Here is an 18,488-nt window from a genome sequence, read left to right as displayed (position 1 = left end):
ATTCTTCCGAGCCCATATCACATCTACTCTAAAATTGACCACATAACTGGAAGTAAATCACTCCTCAGCAAATGCAAAGAATGGAAATCATAACAAACAGTCTCTCAGACCACAGTGCAATCAAGTTAGAACTCAGAATTCAAAAACTAACTCAGAACCGCACAGCTTCATGGAAACTGAACAACTTGCTCTAGAATGTTGGCTGGATAAACAATAAAATGAAGAGAGAAATAAAGATGTTCTTCGAACTCAACGAGAACGAAGACAAAACATATCAGAATCTCTGGGACACATTTAAAGCAGTCTCTAGAGGAAAATATAGAGCAATAAGTGCCCACATGAGAAGCAAGGAGAGATCTAAAACTGACACCCTATCGTCAAAATTGAAAGAGCTGGAGGAGTAAGATAAAAAAAAACTCAAAACTTGGCAGAATACAAGAAATAACTAAGATCAGAGCAGAACTGAAGGAGATAGAGACACAGAAAACCCTTCAAAAAATCAATAAATCCAGGAGCTAGTTTTTCAACAAGATCATTAAAATAGACCACTAGCCAGAGTAACAAAAAAGAAAAGAGAGAATAACCAAATAGATGCAATAAAAAACGATAAAGGGGATATCACCATAGATTCCACAGAAATTCAAACCATCATCAGAGATTATTACAAACAACTCTATGCACATAAACTAGTAAACCTGGAAGAAACAGATAAATTCCTGGACACTTGCCTCCTCCCAACCTAAACCAGGAAGAAGTCAAAACCCTGAATAGACCAACAACAAGGTCTGAAGTTGAGGTAGCAATTAAGAGCCTACCACCCAAAAAAAGCCCAGGTCCAGACGGGTTCACAGCCAAATTCTATCAGACATACAAAGAGGAGCTGGTGCCATTCCTTCTGAAACTATTCCAGAAAATCCAAAAAGAGGGAATCCTTCCCAAATCATTTTATGAGACCAACATCATCCTGATTCCAAAACCCGGCAGGGACTCAACAAGAAAAGAAAGCTTCAGGCCAATATCCATGATGAACATAGATGAAAAAATCTTCAATAAAATTGTGGCAAGCCGATTGCAACAGCACATCAAAAAGCTTATCCACCATGATCAAGTAGGTTTTTTCTCGGGGATGCAAGGCGGGTTCAACATATGCAGGTCTACAATCATAATTCACCACATAAACAGAACCAAAGACAAAAACCACATGATTATCTCAACTGATGCAGAGAAGGCCTTTGACAAAATTCAACAGCCCTTTATGCTAAAAACCCTCAATAAACTAGGTATTGACGGAACGTATCACAAAATAATAAAAGCTATTTACGACAAACCAACAGCCAATATCATACTGAATGGGCAAAAACGGGAAGCATTTCCTTTGAAATCTGGCACTAGACAAGGATGCCCTCTCTCACCACTCCTATTCAATGTAGTACTGGAAGTTCTAGCCAGAGCAATCAGGCAAGTAAAAGAAATAAAGGGTATTCAAATAGGAAAGGAGGAAGTCAAATTGTCTCTATTTGCAGACAACATGATTGTATATCTAGAAGACCCCATCCTCTCAGCCCAAAATCTCCTGAAACTGATAAGCAACTTCAGCAAAGTCTCAGGATACAAAATCAATGTGCAAAAATCACAAGCATTCCTATACACCAATAACAGACTTAAAGAGAGCCAAATCAAGAACAAACTTCCATTCACAGTTGCCACAAAGAGAATAAAATACCTAGGAATACAACTAACAAGGAATGTAAAGGACCTCTTCAAGGAGAACTACAAACGACTGCTCAACAAAATAAGAGAGGATACAAACAGATGGAGAAACATTCCATGTTCATGGTTAGGAAGAATCAATATCGTGAAAATGGCCATACTGCCCAAAGTAATTTACAGATTCAATGCTATCCCCATCAAGCTACCAATGACCTTCTTTGCAGAACTGGAAAAAACCACCTTAAACTTCATATGGAACCAAAAGAGAGCCCGCATAGCCAAGTCAATTCTAAGCAAAAAGAACAAAGCAGGGGGCATCACACTACCGGACTTCAAACTATACTACAAGGCTACAGTAATCAAAACAGCATGGTATTGGTACCAAAACAGAGATATAGACCAATGGAACAGAACAGAGGTCTCGGAGGCAACACAACATATCTACAACCATCTGATCTTTGACAAACCAGACAAAAACAAGCAATGGGGAAAGGATTCCCTCTTCAATAAATGGTGTTGGGAAAGCTGGCTAGCCATGTGCAGAAAGCAGAAACTGGACCCCTTCCTGACACCTTACACGAAAATTAACTCCAGATGGATTAAAGACTTAAACATAAGACCTAACACCATAAAAACCCTAGAAGAAAATCTAGGCAAAACCATTCAGGACGTAGGTGTAGGCAAGGACTTCATGACCAAAACAGCAAAAGCATTGACAACAAAAGCCAAAATAGACAAATGGGACCTAATCAAACTCCACAGCTTCTGCACAGCAAAAGAAACAATCATTAGAGTGAATCGGCAACCAACAGATTGGGAAAACATTTTTGCAGTTTACCCATCTGACAAAGGGCTGATATCCAAAATTTACAAAGAACTAAAACAGATTTACAAGAAAAAAACTAACAAGCCCATTCAAAAGTGGGCAAAGGATATGAACAGACACTTTACAAAAGAAGACATACGTGAGGCCAACAAACATATGAAAAAATGCTCATCATCACTGGTCATAAGAGAAATGCAAATCAAAACTACATTGAGATACCATCTCACGCCGGTAAGAATGGCGAACATTAAAAAATCTGGAGACAGCAGATGCTGGAGAGGATGTGGAGAAGTAGGAACACTTTTGCACTGTTGGTGGGAGTGTAAATTAGTTCAACCATTGTGGAAGACAGTGTGGCGATTCCTCAAGGACATAGAAATAGAAATTCCATTTGACCCAGCAATCCCATTACTGGGTATATATCCAAAGGATTACAAATCATTCTACTATAAGGACACATGTACACGAATGTTCATTGCAGCACTGTTTACAATAGCAAGTACCTGGAACCAACCCAAATACCCATCGACGATAGACTGGATAGGGAAAATGTGGCACATATACACCATGGAATATTGTGCAGCCATCAAAAACGATGAGTTTGGGTCCTTTGTGGGGACGTGGATGAACCTGGAAACCATCATTCTCAGCAAACTGACAGAGGAGCAGAAGATCAAACACCGCATGTTCTCACTCATAGGCGGGTGTTGAACGATGAGAGCACATGGACACAGGGAGGGGAGCACTACACACTGGGGTCAGTTGGGGGGAAATAGGGGAGGGACGGTGGGGGGTGGGGAGCTGGGGCGGGATAGCAGGGGGAGAAATGCCAGATGTAGGTGATGGGGAGGAAGGCAGCAAATCACACTGCCACGTACGTTCCTATGCAACAATTTTGCATGTTCTTCACATGTACCCCAAAACCTAAAATGCAATAAAATAAATAAATGGGGAAAAAAAAAAAAAACTACATTGAGATACCATCTCACACCAATTATAATGGCAATCATTAAAAAATCTGGAAACAACAGATGCTGGAGAGGATGTGGAGAAATAGGAACACTTTTATACTGTTGGTGGGAGTGTAAATTAGTTCAACCATTGTGGAAGACAGTGTGGCGATTCCTTAAGGACCTAGAAATAGAAATTCCATTTGACCCAGCAATCCCATTACTGGGTATATATCCAAAGGATTATAAATCGTTCTATTATAAGGACACATGCACATGAATGTTCATCGCAGCACAGTTTACAATAGCAAAGACCTGGAACCAACCCAAATGCCCATCGATGATAGACTGGACAGGGAAAATGTGGCACATATACACCATGGAATATTATGCAGCCATCAAAAATGATGAGTTCATGTCCTTTGTAGGACATGGATGAACCCGGAAACCATCATTCTCAGCAAACTGACACAAGAGCAGAAAATCAAACACCGCATGTTCTCACTCATAGGCGGGTGTTGAACAATGCTAGCCCATGGGCACAGGGAGGAGAGCATCACACACTGGGGTCTGTTAGGGGGAAATAGGGGAGGGACAGCGTGGGTGGGGAGTTGGGGAGGGATAGCATGGGGAGAAATGCCAGATATAGGTGAAGGGGAGGAAGGCAGCAAATCACATTGCCACTTGTGTACTGTGCAACAATCTTGCGTGTTCTTCACATGTACCCCAAAACCTAAAATGCAATTTAAAAAAAAAAAAAGGAAAATATTACAACTTGGAAATAAAAAGACAAACAATCCAATAAAAAGTGAACAAAGGATCTCAATAAACATTTTTCCAAAGAAGGCAGCAATGGAGTCAGTATATACATGAATAGATGCTCAACATTATTAGCCATCAGAAATGTATAAATAAATCAAAACCGCAATGTCATACCATTCCTTACCCATTGACATGGGTATAACAAAACACATTGTCAAAAAGACAAATCGTGAACATATAAAGAATCTGGAAACCTCACATACTGCTGGTAGGAAGGTAAAATGGTGCAGTTGCTTTGGTAAACATTCTGGCAGTTCCTCAAAAAGTGAAGCATAAAGTTAACATTTATAACCCATCAATTCCACTCCTAGGTATATACTCAAGAGAAATGAAAACATGTATCTACACAAAAACTTAAACATGAATGTTCATAGCACCATTATTCCTGATGGCCAAATAAACAACCTAAATGTTCATTTTTATAGAAAAAAAAATGAGATGTATGGTATAGCCATATAATGAAATGCTACTGGGGAATAAAAAGGAATTAAGTATTGACATATGCTACAACATGGATGAACCTTGATAACCTGTAAAATGAAAGAAGCTAGTCACAAAATATCACCTATTATATGATTCCATTTTTATATATATGTTCAGAATAGGTAAATGTACAGAGACAGAAAGTAGATCAGTGGCTGCTGTTCTATTACAAATGTATACACATAAACAAGTTGAACTTAAAAAATTGGGATTTTTGCATTCTTCATGAAATAATTACGGAGAATGAGATTGGCAAATCAGTAACAATTTTTTTTCCAATGTGCGGCAAGGCAATAAAACTAACATTTTATTTTATTTTTTCCACTAGAGGGGAAAGAAATCACAACTATCAGTTTTCTGTACATTAAATCCTAAGGTGACAAAGTTGTAAAATATAGTAAGCAGCAAATAATAAGCCTACAAATGTTTCATTCCTCTGTTTGTCACATAATGATCTACAGTACTGTGAATATCACACAATCATCTTTTGTTTTGTTTTCATGTCTTAGAAATTTTGCTTAACAAAGGTTTTTCATAAGCATACTATAATGATTTTGTACCTCAGTTTAATTAAGCAGAAAATGACAGGGTATTCTGTTTGAGTTAAACACATGGAAATAGATAATGTAAAGGAAAGAATCTCACAAGCAAAATCCTAAGAAATCATTTGAAACAAAGAAGGCTTGATCAAGCTACTCTTAAAAGTTATTAGGATTTTTTAAAATTACATGTAATTAATAACCATAATAGCTACTAAACGGAAAAAAAAGCTAAACTGAAAACTCTCACCTGATAATAACTTATTATACCTACTTTAAAAGAAGAAACAATAAATACTTGCAAGATAGAAGCAAAAATGCTACTGAAAGATGTGCAAAGTTCTTAAATTCAGTAAAAGAGGTGAAGCAACAGGGAGCCAGACTGCCATAACCATCTGACAAGCCCATAGTTACTCGCAAGAGACTGCAGAGCCAGCCAAATCACAGCTAAACTGCACAGCTGCTAAGAAGGAAAGAAAAACCAGTCGAACTAGGAAACAAACCAAGGCAGTCCACTTCAAGTTTCATCAGCCTATCAGACATCAAAGAACTATGCCAGCTGAGTAGAAACTTTACTTGGGAAAGGAATTAAAGACCATTTTCTAGATGCTCAAAAGAGTCAGTTCTAATGTGGCCATCTCAGAGGAATGAGAAAAGCCATTCATGACAAATGTCAGTGAAATTTATCTAGGTATCTACATATTTTGTATTTGTTGTTGTTGTTGTTGTTTGAGACAGCGTCTTGCTCTGTTGCCCAGGTTGGAATGCAGTGGCATGATCTCGGCTCACTGCAACCTCCACCTCCCTGGTACAAGCAATTCTCCTGCCTCAGCCTCCCAAGTAGTTGAGATTACAGGCACCCACCACCATGTCTGGCTAATCTTTATATTTTTATTGGAGACGGGTTTTCACCATCTTGGCCAAGCTGATATTTTATATTTGAAACAGAAGAACAGAAAGATGTTTTTCAAAAGAAAGGAAAGGAAGAATATAAAGATATGGGTATTAGAATATTCTATTCCATCACTTTTTATTAATTGAACTGCCTGAGTTATAGTCACTTGGGTGGACTGATTCACAGACAGAAAGTCCTGGACAAAATACGTAGCAGATCCCTTTGAAAAGCATGTATACACCTTGGAAGTGAAAGGCAGAATCTAGCAAACGGCTGGCTCAAGGTACTAATTTTGCCATGAGTTTCACACCAAAGAATTTTTTTTTCCTGCCAGCAGGGATAAAAACTTCCACTAACTAATGCCCCTAGTCCCTAAGATGTTACAGCTAGGAGAGCAGAGAGTCAGATATCAAAGGCAACTTTTCCTAACACCAAGGACCTTGGGGTACACACTTGTTTACTTATGACATGAGATAGGAATAAAATAATTGGTTGGTGAATTGACAGCAGTATGTTCTTGTTCTCCTCCCCGTCTCTTTTTAACTGTACATCTTGGCATTTGGAGACTGGTAAGCTCAAGGAACAGGCTATGTCTAACTCAAAGATAAGAATGAATGCTCAAATTCAGGAGATAAGAAGTCTTGGAATGAAACCAACCCAAAGCTAAAGGAAATGGAGCCATTATGCAAGACTATATTGCGAAGTTGGTTTTTCTCTTAAAGACAAAGGTAGTTATTTAAGGAGCTATAGAACACAAGACAATACCTTAGTGAGCTAGCACAGATAAAAATATCTGCACAAGGAGCTCTGGAGATTTTGAAGGCCAGGGAGAGAGATCTAAAAATGGTGAGCAGATTGTAACATTAACAGAAAGCTGGGTTAGAGAAGTCAAACTTAATTAAAGAACATATTAAACAAGAATTTTTAAACATAAGATATAAACAACAATTTCTAAAGGTTCTACACTGCTGAGAAGAAGTAAGCCAACACCAGAAGTTGGATATCACATTATTTCTGAGAGCATATTCAAGGTTCATTTAATACAAACACATGTTGGAAGTAATGAAAACAATCGTGACATAGTTTTATTACAAAAATGTGATAATCAAATTGTAAGATATCCTTTTTAAATGAAAAATAAATATAATAAAGAAAGAGAAGAAAATACTGGAAATAATAAAGAAAAGCATACAAGGCAAAGAAATTAGTAGAAATTTATTAATTCCAACATAGAAGTTAATTAATGATATAAAGCAAAGATCACTGCGAGGCAGAAAAACAAAATCTAGGCCAGGAGTGATGGTTCGTACTTGTAATCATAGCACTTTGGGAGACTGAGGCAAGTGGATCACCTGAAGTCAGAAGTTCGAGACCAGCCTGGCCAACATGGTGACAACCCCTCTCTGATAAAAATACAAAAATTAGCTGGGTTTGGTGGCATGTTCCTGTAGTCCCAGCTACTTGGGAGGCTGAGGCAGGAGAACTGCTTGAAGCAGGGAGAAGGAGTTTGCAGTCATCCGAGATCATGCCACTGCACTCAAGCCTGGGCAACAGAGCAAGACTCCGTCTCAAAAAAACAAACAACCAAAAAAATCCGAAATCTACCAATCTGTTGTCCCTAAGCGATATGGGTAAACTAAAATGTAAATGACCCATATATCAAGATTTAAGATTTATCATGTTTCTGCAAATACAAGAAAAAAGTGAAGGTTGCTACCATGAAAATGATATTAGATAACATTAAATGTATGTAAAACTATGAACATTTCAGAAGAGTGCCTCTTAATTTTTTATATTTTTAATTGTTTAAAGTCTACAGGTCTTTTATTTATTATCTTTTACATCTATTATGTCATGACTTCTCAGGAAATAGGTTACAGCAGGCCAGGGCCATTCCACTGATTCACAAAGTGTGCTTCTCTGGCTTCCTTCTTCTAACCATTTTCTTTCACGCATTTCAGGAAGCTATCTCAGTTCTAAGAGTGCTTAATACGCACATTAATTTTCCTGGCAAGAATCTTACCCTGAACTTGTTTGTTTATAACAATGCCAACAGCAGGCTGGGTAACATTATAGACTCTTCCAGTTTTGCCATGGAAACATTTGCAGGACCCTTCCTTTTCGAACAGGACCCATTTCCTTGATGTCTACAATATCACCTTTCTTATACATCTGCATGCATATGGCTAAAAGAACAACTCCATGTTTTCTAAAAGGCTTAGAGAACATATATCATATGCCTTTCTTCTTTCCCTTTGTGTTCCTCATTACAGCAAATTATTAGAAGATGGTGGTTCCAGCTGAAAGAAAGGCATCTTAATTCTTAAAATATTATAGCAATAATATATTCTAAAGGAAGATATTAAAACTGTCAAATATAATTATATCTGGAAGCCTCAGCTATGCATCACAGCAAATAGTTAAGGACTTAAAATCCTATTCAATGAATCAGAGCTGCTGATCAGCATCACTTCTTGACCCCAAACCCTCAGAACTCTTAAGGACAAATGGCATAATTAGGTGCATCTTAGCAAAAACTGTTGTTCATTTCTATTTGCCACTTCCAACCACCCCATTTACTTAATTTTACAAATGGTTATGATGTCCAGTCAACTTTTGTACACTTCTCTACACTTATTCTGTAACATTCGCCATATAGATCACTCAATAGATTGTTATTATTGGTAAGTGCCTGCTATAGCTTGGATATGGTTTACTTAACCCCACCAAATCTTATATTGAAATGTAATTTCTAATGTGGTAGCACTGAAGGCCTAGTGGAAGGTGTCTGGGTGAGGTGGGCAGAACCCTTATGAATAGGTTAGTGTCCTCCACTGGAGGTGAGTGAGTCCTTGCTCTATTAGTTCCCATGAGAGCCAGCTGTTAAAAAAGAACATGGCACCTCCCTGCTCTGTCTTGCTTCCTCTCTCTCTATGTGATCTCTGCACATAGTCAGCTCACCATCATCTTTCGCCATGAATGGAATCAGTCTGAGCCCTTACCAGATGTCTAATCTTAACTTTCCAGCCATTAGAATAGTGGGCCAAATAAATGCTTTTCTTTATAAATTACCTAGCCTCAGGTATTTCTTTATAGCAACAGAAAATAAACTAAGACATTGTCCAGTAAAATATGTGTTGAATAAACAAATAAACACCAAAGGAAACAATAGCAATAATACTGCCCAAATAGTTTCATCTATTGAAAAGAATTCCAAATGTATAGAGTTTCTTTCCTTCTCACGTGGAAGATAGATCACAATCAGTCTTTCCTTAATATGCAAAGTCAGCCTATAATTTAAGATTACTCAAAATTATCTAATAAATACCAAGTAAAATTTAAAAAAAAAAATTATACTAACCTTGTAAGAATGTAAGGCGAAAATGAAGCTGGATTATCCTGCTCTGAAAAGAGGGGCATAGATCCTCCCATTATCCACAGACGGAAGTACAAAATGACAAGCACCTTCAGAAAATAAGAAGATTCAGTGAGACTGCCACCAATAATCACCTTTTTTGCATGTCCATTCTGTTCCTCTATCCAGGAATGAAGTCAATCACCTCTTCCCTTAAATCTGAGTTAGTCTTGTGGGTGGCTTGTATTGACCAACAGAAGAAGGCATGTTATATCAGTTCTGGGCCTAATTTTTAAGAGGACCAGCAAATTTTAGTTCATTTTTTTAGAAACCAGCTGCCATGTTGCAAGGAAGTCTTGACTACACCTCTGGAATAAGAAGCCACAGGGAGAGGCTCTCTGGGATGAGATAACATGTAGAGGAGAATGGAGATGACCTGGCTTAGATGACAGCTGAATAAACTTGATGGAGTAACCTCAATCCCAAATCAGGATGATCAGGAGAACCGAAAAGCTGACTGCTGCCCAAACTAAAGCAGGTAGGACAAATACAGGGCTGTTATATTTAAGCTACTAAAGCTTGGGGTGGTTTGTGATGCATCAATAGACAACTGATACAGTCAGGTTTTCACTGCCTCCTCTTGAGAAAACTCAGTCTCAACATCTTGAAAGGGACTCATAGAATACTGCAATTTACATTGTCCATGCCATCAAATCCACATACACCTGGAATGCTTTCATATATACCTTTTGACGCTTTGTTACAATAAGGCATGCCAACTGTTTGATCCCAAGGTCATGATGTTAGAGTCTATTACCAATTCTATTAAATAATCTCAATTACATCTCCAAGCTGAGATAGAGTGAAAACATTCCTTATCACATATTTCAAAAGCATATATATATACTTACATAACTTAGGACCAAAATGGCCCTTTTTAAAAATGGTCTCATGGTAAGCAGAAAATTTCTGTTGCTGCTTGCTGTCAGATACCTAAAATGGGAAAGAAAAAGAAGTCTTAGATAAGTGTGTCTACCAGACACAATGTTCTCCCTTCAAGGTGAAGACACTGCAGCTCTAAAGAAGGCTTCAGAGAACAATGCTGAGAGCAGAGCCTCTGGAGCCAGAACACCTGGGTTTCCGTTCCCAGTTCTGCTGCTGCTAAGAGCCCCAGAGACCTCAGGCAGGTTTCTGAACCTCTTTGTACATCTATTTTACTCACTTATAAAAAAGAGATAATAATAGTATCTACCTCATAGGAAAGTTGGGAGGAATAAATGAGAATATCTAGAACAGGACTTAGCTCCGTTAACTATAAAAAATTACTATCCCATCAAATCCCAAATAACCCAGTCATTTTGAAAACGATACGGTTACACTGGTCATAGGGATAATCTTAAACAAAATAAGAGTTTATTTACCTACTTAATATAATTTGAAGGCTACAATGTCTTCCACTCACAAAATATCTCTAAAAATAGAAGATGCCAAGGTTGTGGGATGTTAAGTAATTTTTTTTTTTTTTTTTTGGAGACAGAGTTTCATTCTTGTCGCCCAGGCTGGAGTATAGTGGCGTGATCTTGGCTCACTGCAACCTCCACCTCCCAGGTTCAACCAATTCTCATGCCTCAGCCTCCCGAGTAGCTGGGAATATAGGCACCCACCACCACGCCCAGCTAATTTTTGTATTTTTAGTACAGATGGGGTTTCATCATGTTGGCCAGGCTGGTCTTGAACGCCTGACCTCAGGTGATCCACTTACCTCAGCCTCCCGAAGTGCTGAGATTACAGGGACAAGCCACTGTGCCCAGCCAGTTAAGTAATTTTTGTAAGGCAACAAAGTTATAAGTATCTGTGTTGGGATTAGAGCTCACCTAGACGCAGTGACTAATTTTCTCACCTGCCTGTGGTTCTTGGAACCAGACTAGGTTACAAGAAAGTCAGCTTCTAGAGGGGCAGGAACTGGTGTGGATCCTGCCCTGCTGTAGCTTACTCACTCATATGAAGCGGGAGCTCTGGATATTTACGTATAAGACATGTGGTTGGCTGGCTTTTTAAAAAGATGATGAAAGATAATCAAAAGAGGCTATTAACAAGCCCCAAATGAAAACATAAAATAAGTCATAAGTCATTTTCACCCACACGCAAAATTCTACACTGAAAATACAGAGTGGAGGGGAAAAATAAAAGTCAAACCAAATCACATCAACCAGCAAGCATTTCCCACCTGATCCTTATTTCCTTTACTCACTTTCATTGTTATTTTCTCTTTTTTTAATCCAATTTTTCCTCAAAGGGGTTTTCCCCAACAAACTTTGCATTAAAATCTGCTTGAGTTATCTTTACACAAAGGGAATGTTCTGTAAAGTGAGAAATCCTTTTGTAAAACCAGAGTGGGTTAGAATCTTACAAAGAAATGTCTATCCACGTTGAGGATTGCTTGCAAAACACACGTGGCTCCTCTCTTTCATAACGAATGGCACGGTGATGAGGTGAGAGCCTCACGTTTCCTTCTCACCTCCATTTTCCTCTGCCTGGTCCATAAAGAGCTGTGGAAGTGATATATGCTTAGATCTGGCCATTCAAGTATTTAATGAGTGGAGAAAATGAGGAGTCCAAAAAACACAAAAGAGTTGGCTTTTAGCAAGCTCTGGACTGGATCCATCCTCAAGCACTGCATTTAAATCCCTTTCATCTTCCTTAGCTGCCAACAGAGAGCTTGACAGGGAAGAAAGCCAGAGATACTGTCAGCTCTCACAACCCACGGGCATAGCTACTGTCCCAAAATGGGCTTTAAGGAGTCTACTCCTTCCTGAAACTGTACACAAGATTTTGTGTGTATTTTTCTGAGGGAAAGTCCTTGACTTTGATATTCAGTGTCCACTGGATCTGCGGTCCTAAAAGGCAAAGAAAGCCCTGCTCATTCTCTCAGCTCTGCCTCTAGTCTACTATTTTCAGGCCAACTCAACCATGACCAACCCTTGTTATTTCTGTTGTTCCTTTTCAGGATGTATCAATGACAGCAGAAAGGCAAAGAGAATGGTTGAGTGGAAATGAAAACGGTGCTGGGGAGGTTTTGGAGATGCCATACTTCGGAATAAAAAGGCACTGTCTGGGGTGATCTGCTTCTGGAAACTTCCTTTCTCAAGTTGCCTCTGTTGCTTGTTTATTTTAACATAGTGGAAAATTAGCAGTGGTTTTCCTTTCTATAGAACAACAAACCGCAAAGTTTAGGATATTTTTGCAATGTTAAACTTAGGTGATTTCTCCATATTTTGTTTCGCTGAAAGCTTGCTATGATGGCTATTTCACTGAGTCATATTTGTAAAGTGTCCCCTGGTTTAGAAATTCTTGGATAAATTCCATTTCCTCAAGAAGCTGAAGGCACCAAATAATCTAGTGCTAAAATGTAACATCGCAAAGTAATGAAAGCCTAAATTGGTAAAGGGAGCAGTGGATGAAAAAAAAGAGGATCTCTTCAAGATTTCTATTTCTAGTTGTTGACCAACAGTAAATGAGAAGTAAGTCAAAATAACCTGATCGTCTTTTTTGGTAAACACTAGGTCAGAGGCTGAGATCCCTAAGCTCAGACAGGGAGCACTCTAAGGGCTAAATTCTCTGCATCTTTTCTTCTTCCCCCACCCAAACCAAAAATGTACAGTGAAACTTTCCACACAGTCCAATACACATAATCTATAAAGTAGAAACAAATAACAACACTCAATAACAATACTACTAACAGCAACAATAAAAAACTAATATGTGCCAGACACTAATAAGTGTAGTAACTTGTTCACCACTTATAACAATTTCATGAGGAAGAACATTATAATTTCTTTTTTCTAAAGGAGGAGACCTCAAAACTAGAAATAATACTTAAATATGACAGCAGATTCTCTCAGCTATTCATTTCAACTATAAGATAAAGTACCTAAAATTGTCTTCAAAATACCATTTACTATGTAAATGCTATTACTAATTTTTTCCAATTCCAATCAAGTTCTCCATTCTTTTCCTTGCAAAGCCAGACAACACGTCAACAACAAAACCAGACAACATGTCAATAACAAAACCAGACCACTGGTGAAACCAACAGAATGAGAACTAAGGGTCCAGGGTTCTATTCCTTTGCTCCCATCTAACTTGTCACATGATTGAAAATAAATCTACATGAGCTTCACTTCCTTCCTTTACCAATGAATGTTGGAACAAATGGTCTCAGGGTCCATTTCAGGTCTAAAATATTGTGATCCTTGGATGTTCTCACCAACTGATGACAGCAAAAGTGACCAAGGAAAAACAAAGTAAACTACCCAATTAAAAAAAAAAAAAAAGGAATCTCAAAGGATTCATGAAAAGTCAAATATTAGTTGACCCTCCACTTTGAGTAGGTCTTTCAGAATTTGCAGTTGCATATGAAAAAACAGTTTAACATTAATTAAGGTTATTGGCATTGAGGTGATTGGCATTATAAAACTCTATTTTAAAAAACTTCTGATTTTTGCCAAGTAAAGCAAAAGATTAAGGTTAGCCATAGTAAATTCTTTAATCTATGCTCCCACATGCCAAAATTTTCTGACTACTTCCATCCATCATTCCAATGCATCATGTTCAAATAGAGTTCAAATTTACCTTCCATAGTCACTTGGTCCTCAACTCCTATTGAGAGATCTTACCAAAGATCACAACAACTAGCCAATCAAAATCATCCACCAACCCATAATCTTGACTGCTAAATAAATGCTTTTTATAAATCAATGACCTTTGTTAATACAGAATTATGCCAATTAATAATTGATACATATGACAAAGACTCTTTGTTTGACCAAAATCTAGTCAGGTTCCTGAACCTTCTCCCTGGCCCACCTGTGCACTTTCTTGTAAAATCCAGTTTTAGCAAAAATCCCACTAAATCAGTTTAGTCAGAACCCCCTGCCCACAATATTTGATTACTATCAATAGCTCATCAGGTTCTTCATCCTCCACCATCCGCCAGGTGATGTCTCATCACCCTGGCCTGTCTTCAGAAAGAATCCTATTAGGTCTATTTAGCCAGAATTCCTCCTTATTCATGGTGTTTTCTCTTAGTAATTTTCCATCCACTGACACCCCCCCAATGCACCACACCCTGCTCATTGCCTATAAATTCCCACTTGTCCATGCTATATTGAGTTGAGCCCAAACTCTCTCTACTACTGTAAATTTCTGTCACAGTGGTCCCCATATCAACTACAATAGACCCACCCTCACCTTAAATAAAGTTTGCCTTACAGTGCTTTAACAAGTGTCATTTGAATATTTTTAACACATATAGCAAGATAATCAATAAATGTTTACTGAGCCAAATCAAGTTATAAACATCTACCCTGTCTCCTGTCAACACCTATTTTCTGTGTTTTACTTACCCTTTCGTGGTAGATATGCCACAAAATAAAAGTGCTTACAGCTTGGAATGTGACAGTAAGTTGGAAGAGAAAAACCACCTGAATAGCACCATATTCCTTACCCTGAACACTGATCATTTAAATGGAGATATAAAATTAGTCTTTCCAGCTCTTCTTAGAGTCTATAAACACCTGATAATTTTTGCCTATATGTCAGTTCCAGGTAGCAAACATCTCAGATAAAATGAATTGTAAGTGATTAACATTATAGCAACAAATTATAACAGGTGATTTATGAAATTTCTTCTAGAACATAAATTTTAATTGACTTAACTTTCTTTGCTCTTTCAAGGCAAAAAGGAAATTAATAAAGAGTCACATGTTCTGACCAAAAAATTTTTTTTGAAATCAGAGCTTTTAGGCTGGGTGCAGTGGCTCATGCCTGTAATCTCAGCACTTTGGGAGGCTGAGGTGAGCAGATCACCTGAGGTTGGGAGTTCAAGTCCAGCCTGACCAACATGGAGAAATCCTATCTCTACTAAAAATACAAAATTAGCCAGGTGTGGTGGCACATGCCAGCTATTCGAGAGGCTGAGGCAGGAGAAGGGCTTGAACCCAAAGGCAGAGGCTGCAGTGAGTTGTTGAGATCGTGCCATTTTACTCCAGCCTGGGCAATGAGAGCAAAACTCTGTCTCCAAAAAAAAAAAAAAAAAAGAAAAAGAAATCAGACCTTTTTCAATAGAAATTCAGAATTACTGCTTCTCTTAGAAACACAAGAAAAAAGATTTCTCAGTTGATCAGAATATAGCAAAGACACAGCTCACATTAGAAAAAATGTATAAGCGTAACAAAAACAACAAAAGAATTTTAAGTATCTTTTGACACTTAACAATAAAGGAAACTTAAGTGTCTATGGGTTCCGTATTTTCCTTGAACCCACGAAGGGCCTCATCTAAACCTTAATAAGCAAAGGCATTCCATGGAGGAGCAGAACAACCTTTGAAGTCTCCTTTGATATTCAAATGAAGATTCTGATGGAAAGGAACTAACTATTATTCTAAGAAAACAATGATGCATATTTCAGTTCTATCTACTAGGACATTCAAATTGACCTTCAGTACTTCATTCTAAGACTACAATAAACTTCCCTTTTAGAAATGTTAAACTCTGAATTCAAGTTACTTACAAGGAAACATCTACTTCAATTATCATATATTAAAGGATGAAAATGGAGACAGAGAACGCACAGGGGAAATAATTTTAGTTCTCTTAACCATTGTGCAAATTAAAATTAGAGGTGGAAGAGATCAAAACAACTCACGAATTTTTATAGATAAGGGAAAAAATGAGGCCCAAAAATGTTACTTGGCCTGCAAAAAGGTCATGATCCTTCAGTGTCAAAGGTCAATGAGTTTAAGCTTCAGCAATTTATTCAGAACTAATTTTTATTCTCTCTATGATTAATTTAGTCAGAGGCACTAGTTTTTTATTCTTTCTACAATTAATAGCAAAAATTTCAGATATCAACCTTGTCTCTCATCAACAATCCCCAGGAATTTTGAATTCATTAGTGATGGTGGCCACTGAATGCATTTAATAGGCACCAATCACTGTGCTAAGCACCTTACTGTAAGGTATTTTAGGCTGACTGACTATGCCATGGACTGCATGGTAACCTCTTTAAACTGCATGTACACCTCCAGATGAGTTCCTGGAACTAGAAAGTCTGAAGTAACTGGAAAACCTCAAAAAAAGAATGACCAACCCCTGTGGTGCCTAATTAACTTTGACATTCTTCTATTGTTCCTTGTTGCTGCTGCCTCAACAGATAAGGCAACTGGACTTTGTAACTGACCTTGCTCAACTGATAGATCAACATCGTGACTCCAGACCCTATGACCCCCTCCCAGCTTGCAAAACTTCCCTGAACTGTAACTTCTGTAACTTTCCATTGTCTACCCCAAACCTATAAAACCAACTCCTATCCCACTGCCCTCCACTGACTCTCTTTTCGGAAGCAGCCCACTTGTACCGAGGTTAATAAACAGCCTTGTTGTTCATACAAAGTCTGTTTAGGGGATCTTTTCATTTAGAGCATGCATTTAACACTTATCATTTTTATTTCATGCTAGCCCTGTCCATACTTGTACGCACTCATGTAAGTATGTGTAAGTATGAGGAGGTACGTACTCAGAATCTTATGAAAGAGGCAAAGGTGAGACCCAAATCTAAATCCAAATCAAGCATTTGCTACTCTATACAGCATAGAATTAAAATAGAGCTGGTTTATTCAGCATGTTTTCAACACAGATCATTGTTAAATTGCATTTCTGCATGTTAACAACACAATGACTTCTGTCTTTGTTCATGGTGCTGTAATAAAATACCACAGACTAACTTACAATGAACAGAAATTTATTTCTTGTAGTCCTGAAGGCTGGGGAATGCAAGATCAAGGCACCAGCATCTGGTAGGTCTGGTGAAGGCCTTCTTGCTGCACCCTCACATGGCAGAAGAGTAGAAAAGCAGGAGAGATGAACTCTCTCCAAGGTCTCTTTTACAAGGGCATCGACAATACAGGAAGGCTCAGCCCTCATGACTTATGCACCTCCCAGAAGGTCTCACTCAATACTACCACAATTGGGGGTAAGTTTTAATGCGAATTTTGGAAAGGATTCCATATTCAAACCATACCAACTTTTAATTAATTAAAAGTGATAAAGATCATTTCAATATCTTCTTCAGTTCATAGAGTTCTACAGTGAAGGCTTTTCATGCAAATGAATGAAGTTAAGCAGTACACAATTTTTGAAAGTCCTTTTAATAAGCACCCATTTAAAGGTTAACTCATGTAGTGATTGCTACAGGTCGAAACACAAGTTCCAACCATGGACCATGGACTCAAAAATTCTAAGTGAGAAAAAATGGCAATAAGGAGGAAGAGCAGGGCTGGGAGGGTGTCACTGTGTGGTGAGTTGACCAACCATCCTGCCCCACAGAAATAAGCAACCAGCAGAAACAGGGAATGGAACAGATGAGGTTGCTCCAAGTGACAATGAAGCTGACACCTGAGGAAGATGAGAAGTGAACTGGGTACAAAGAGAAAGAATATGATATATAGACAGAGGCCTAAGATTGAGAGGGCAAGTTCAGAGGGAGAAAATAAAAGAAGTCCATATGGCTGGAACATCTAATACTAGTACAGTGGTAAATAGAGAGACTAAAGTGGTAGGTAGAGGCCATTTCACCCTGGGTCTTCATGGCCCATTTTATTCTGATGCCAATGGACAGTCAGTGGAGGGCTTAATACAGAGAGATAACCCCATCTGATTTCTAGTAGTACAGTGTAAGCATTGCATGACATTGGTAGAGTGCTGACTCTGAAGTCCATAACAAAGAACAAGAGGTCCAGCAGCCTCATGGCGAAATGGCAAACACCAAGAAGTAGACAACTATTTTGGAAATTTCTGAAATACCAGATTTAGAAACAGATAAGAGGTTCTGGCTCAAGTATACAGAGAAAC

The 18,488-nt window shown here is 38.2% G+C and overlaps 1 protein-coding gene across 3 annotated transcripts in view; it reads right to left on the bottom strand.

The window, feature by feature from the left end:
* Positions 1 to 18,488, bottom strand: part of TMTC1 (transmembrane O-mannosyltransferase targeting cadherins 1) — a 267,544-nt gene that overhangs the window by 138,095 nt on the left and 110,961 nt on the right. For 2 of the 3 annotated variants that reach the window (XM_032268575.1, XM_032268577.1), the window contains exons 6-7: positions 10,492 to 10,573; positions 9,587 to 9,690 (exon numbers count right to left, since the gene is read on the bottom strand). The exons of the other annotated variant lie outside the window; for it this stretch is intronic. In XM_032268575.1, coding sequence (XP_032124466.1) covers positions 9,587 to 9,690; positions 10,492 to 10,573 — 186 coding nt within the window. The remainder of the gene's footprint in view (positions 1 to 9,586; positions 9,691 to 10,491; positions 10,574 to 18,488) is intronic. 3 annotated transcript variants of the gene reach the window in all.

This window comes from Sapajus apella, unplaced genomic scaffold (genome assembly GCF_009761245.1).
Source record: "Sapajus apella isolate SASKATOON/1434 unplaced genomic scaffold, GSC_monkey_1.0 scaffold183, whole genome shotgun sequence".
Taxonomy (NCBI): Eukaryota; Metazoa; Chordata; class Mammalia; order Primates; family Cebidae; genus Sapajus; species Sapajus apella.
Note: the sequence above shows the minus strand (reverse complement) of the source record. Positions and strands in the feature narration are given on the sequence as shown.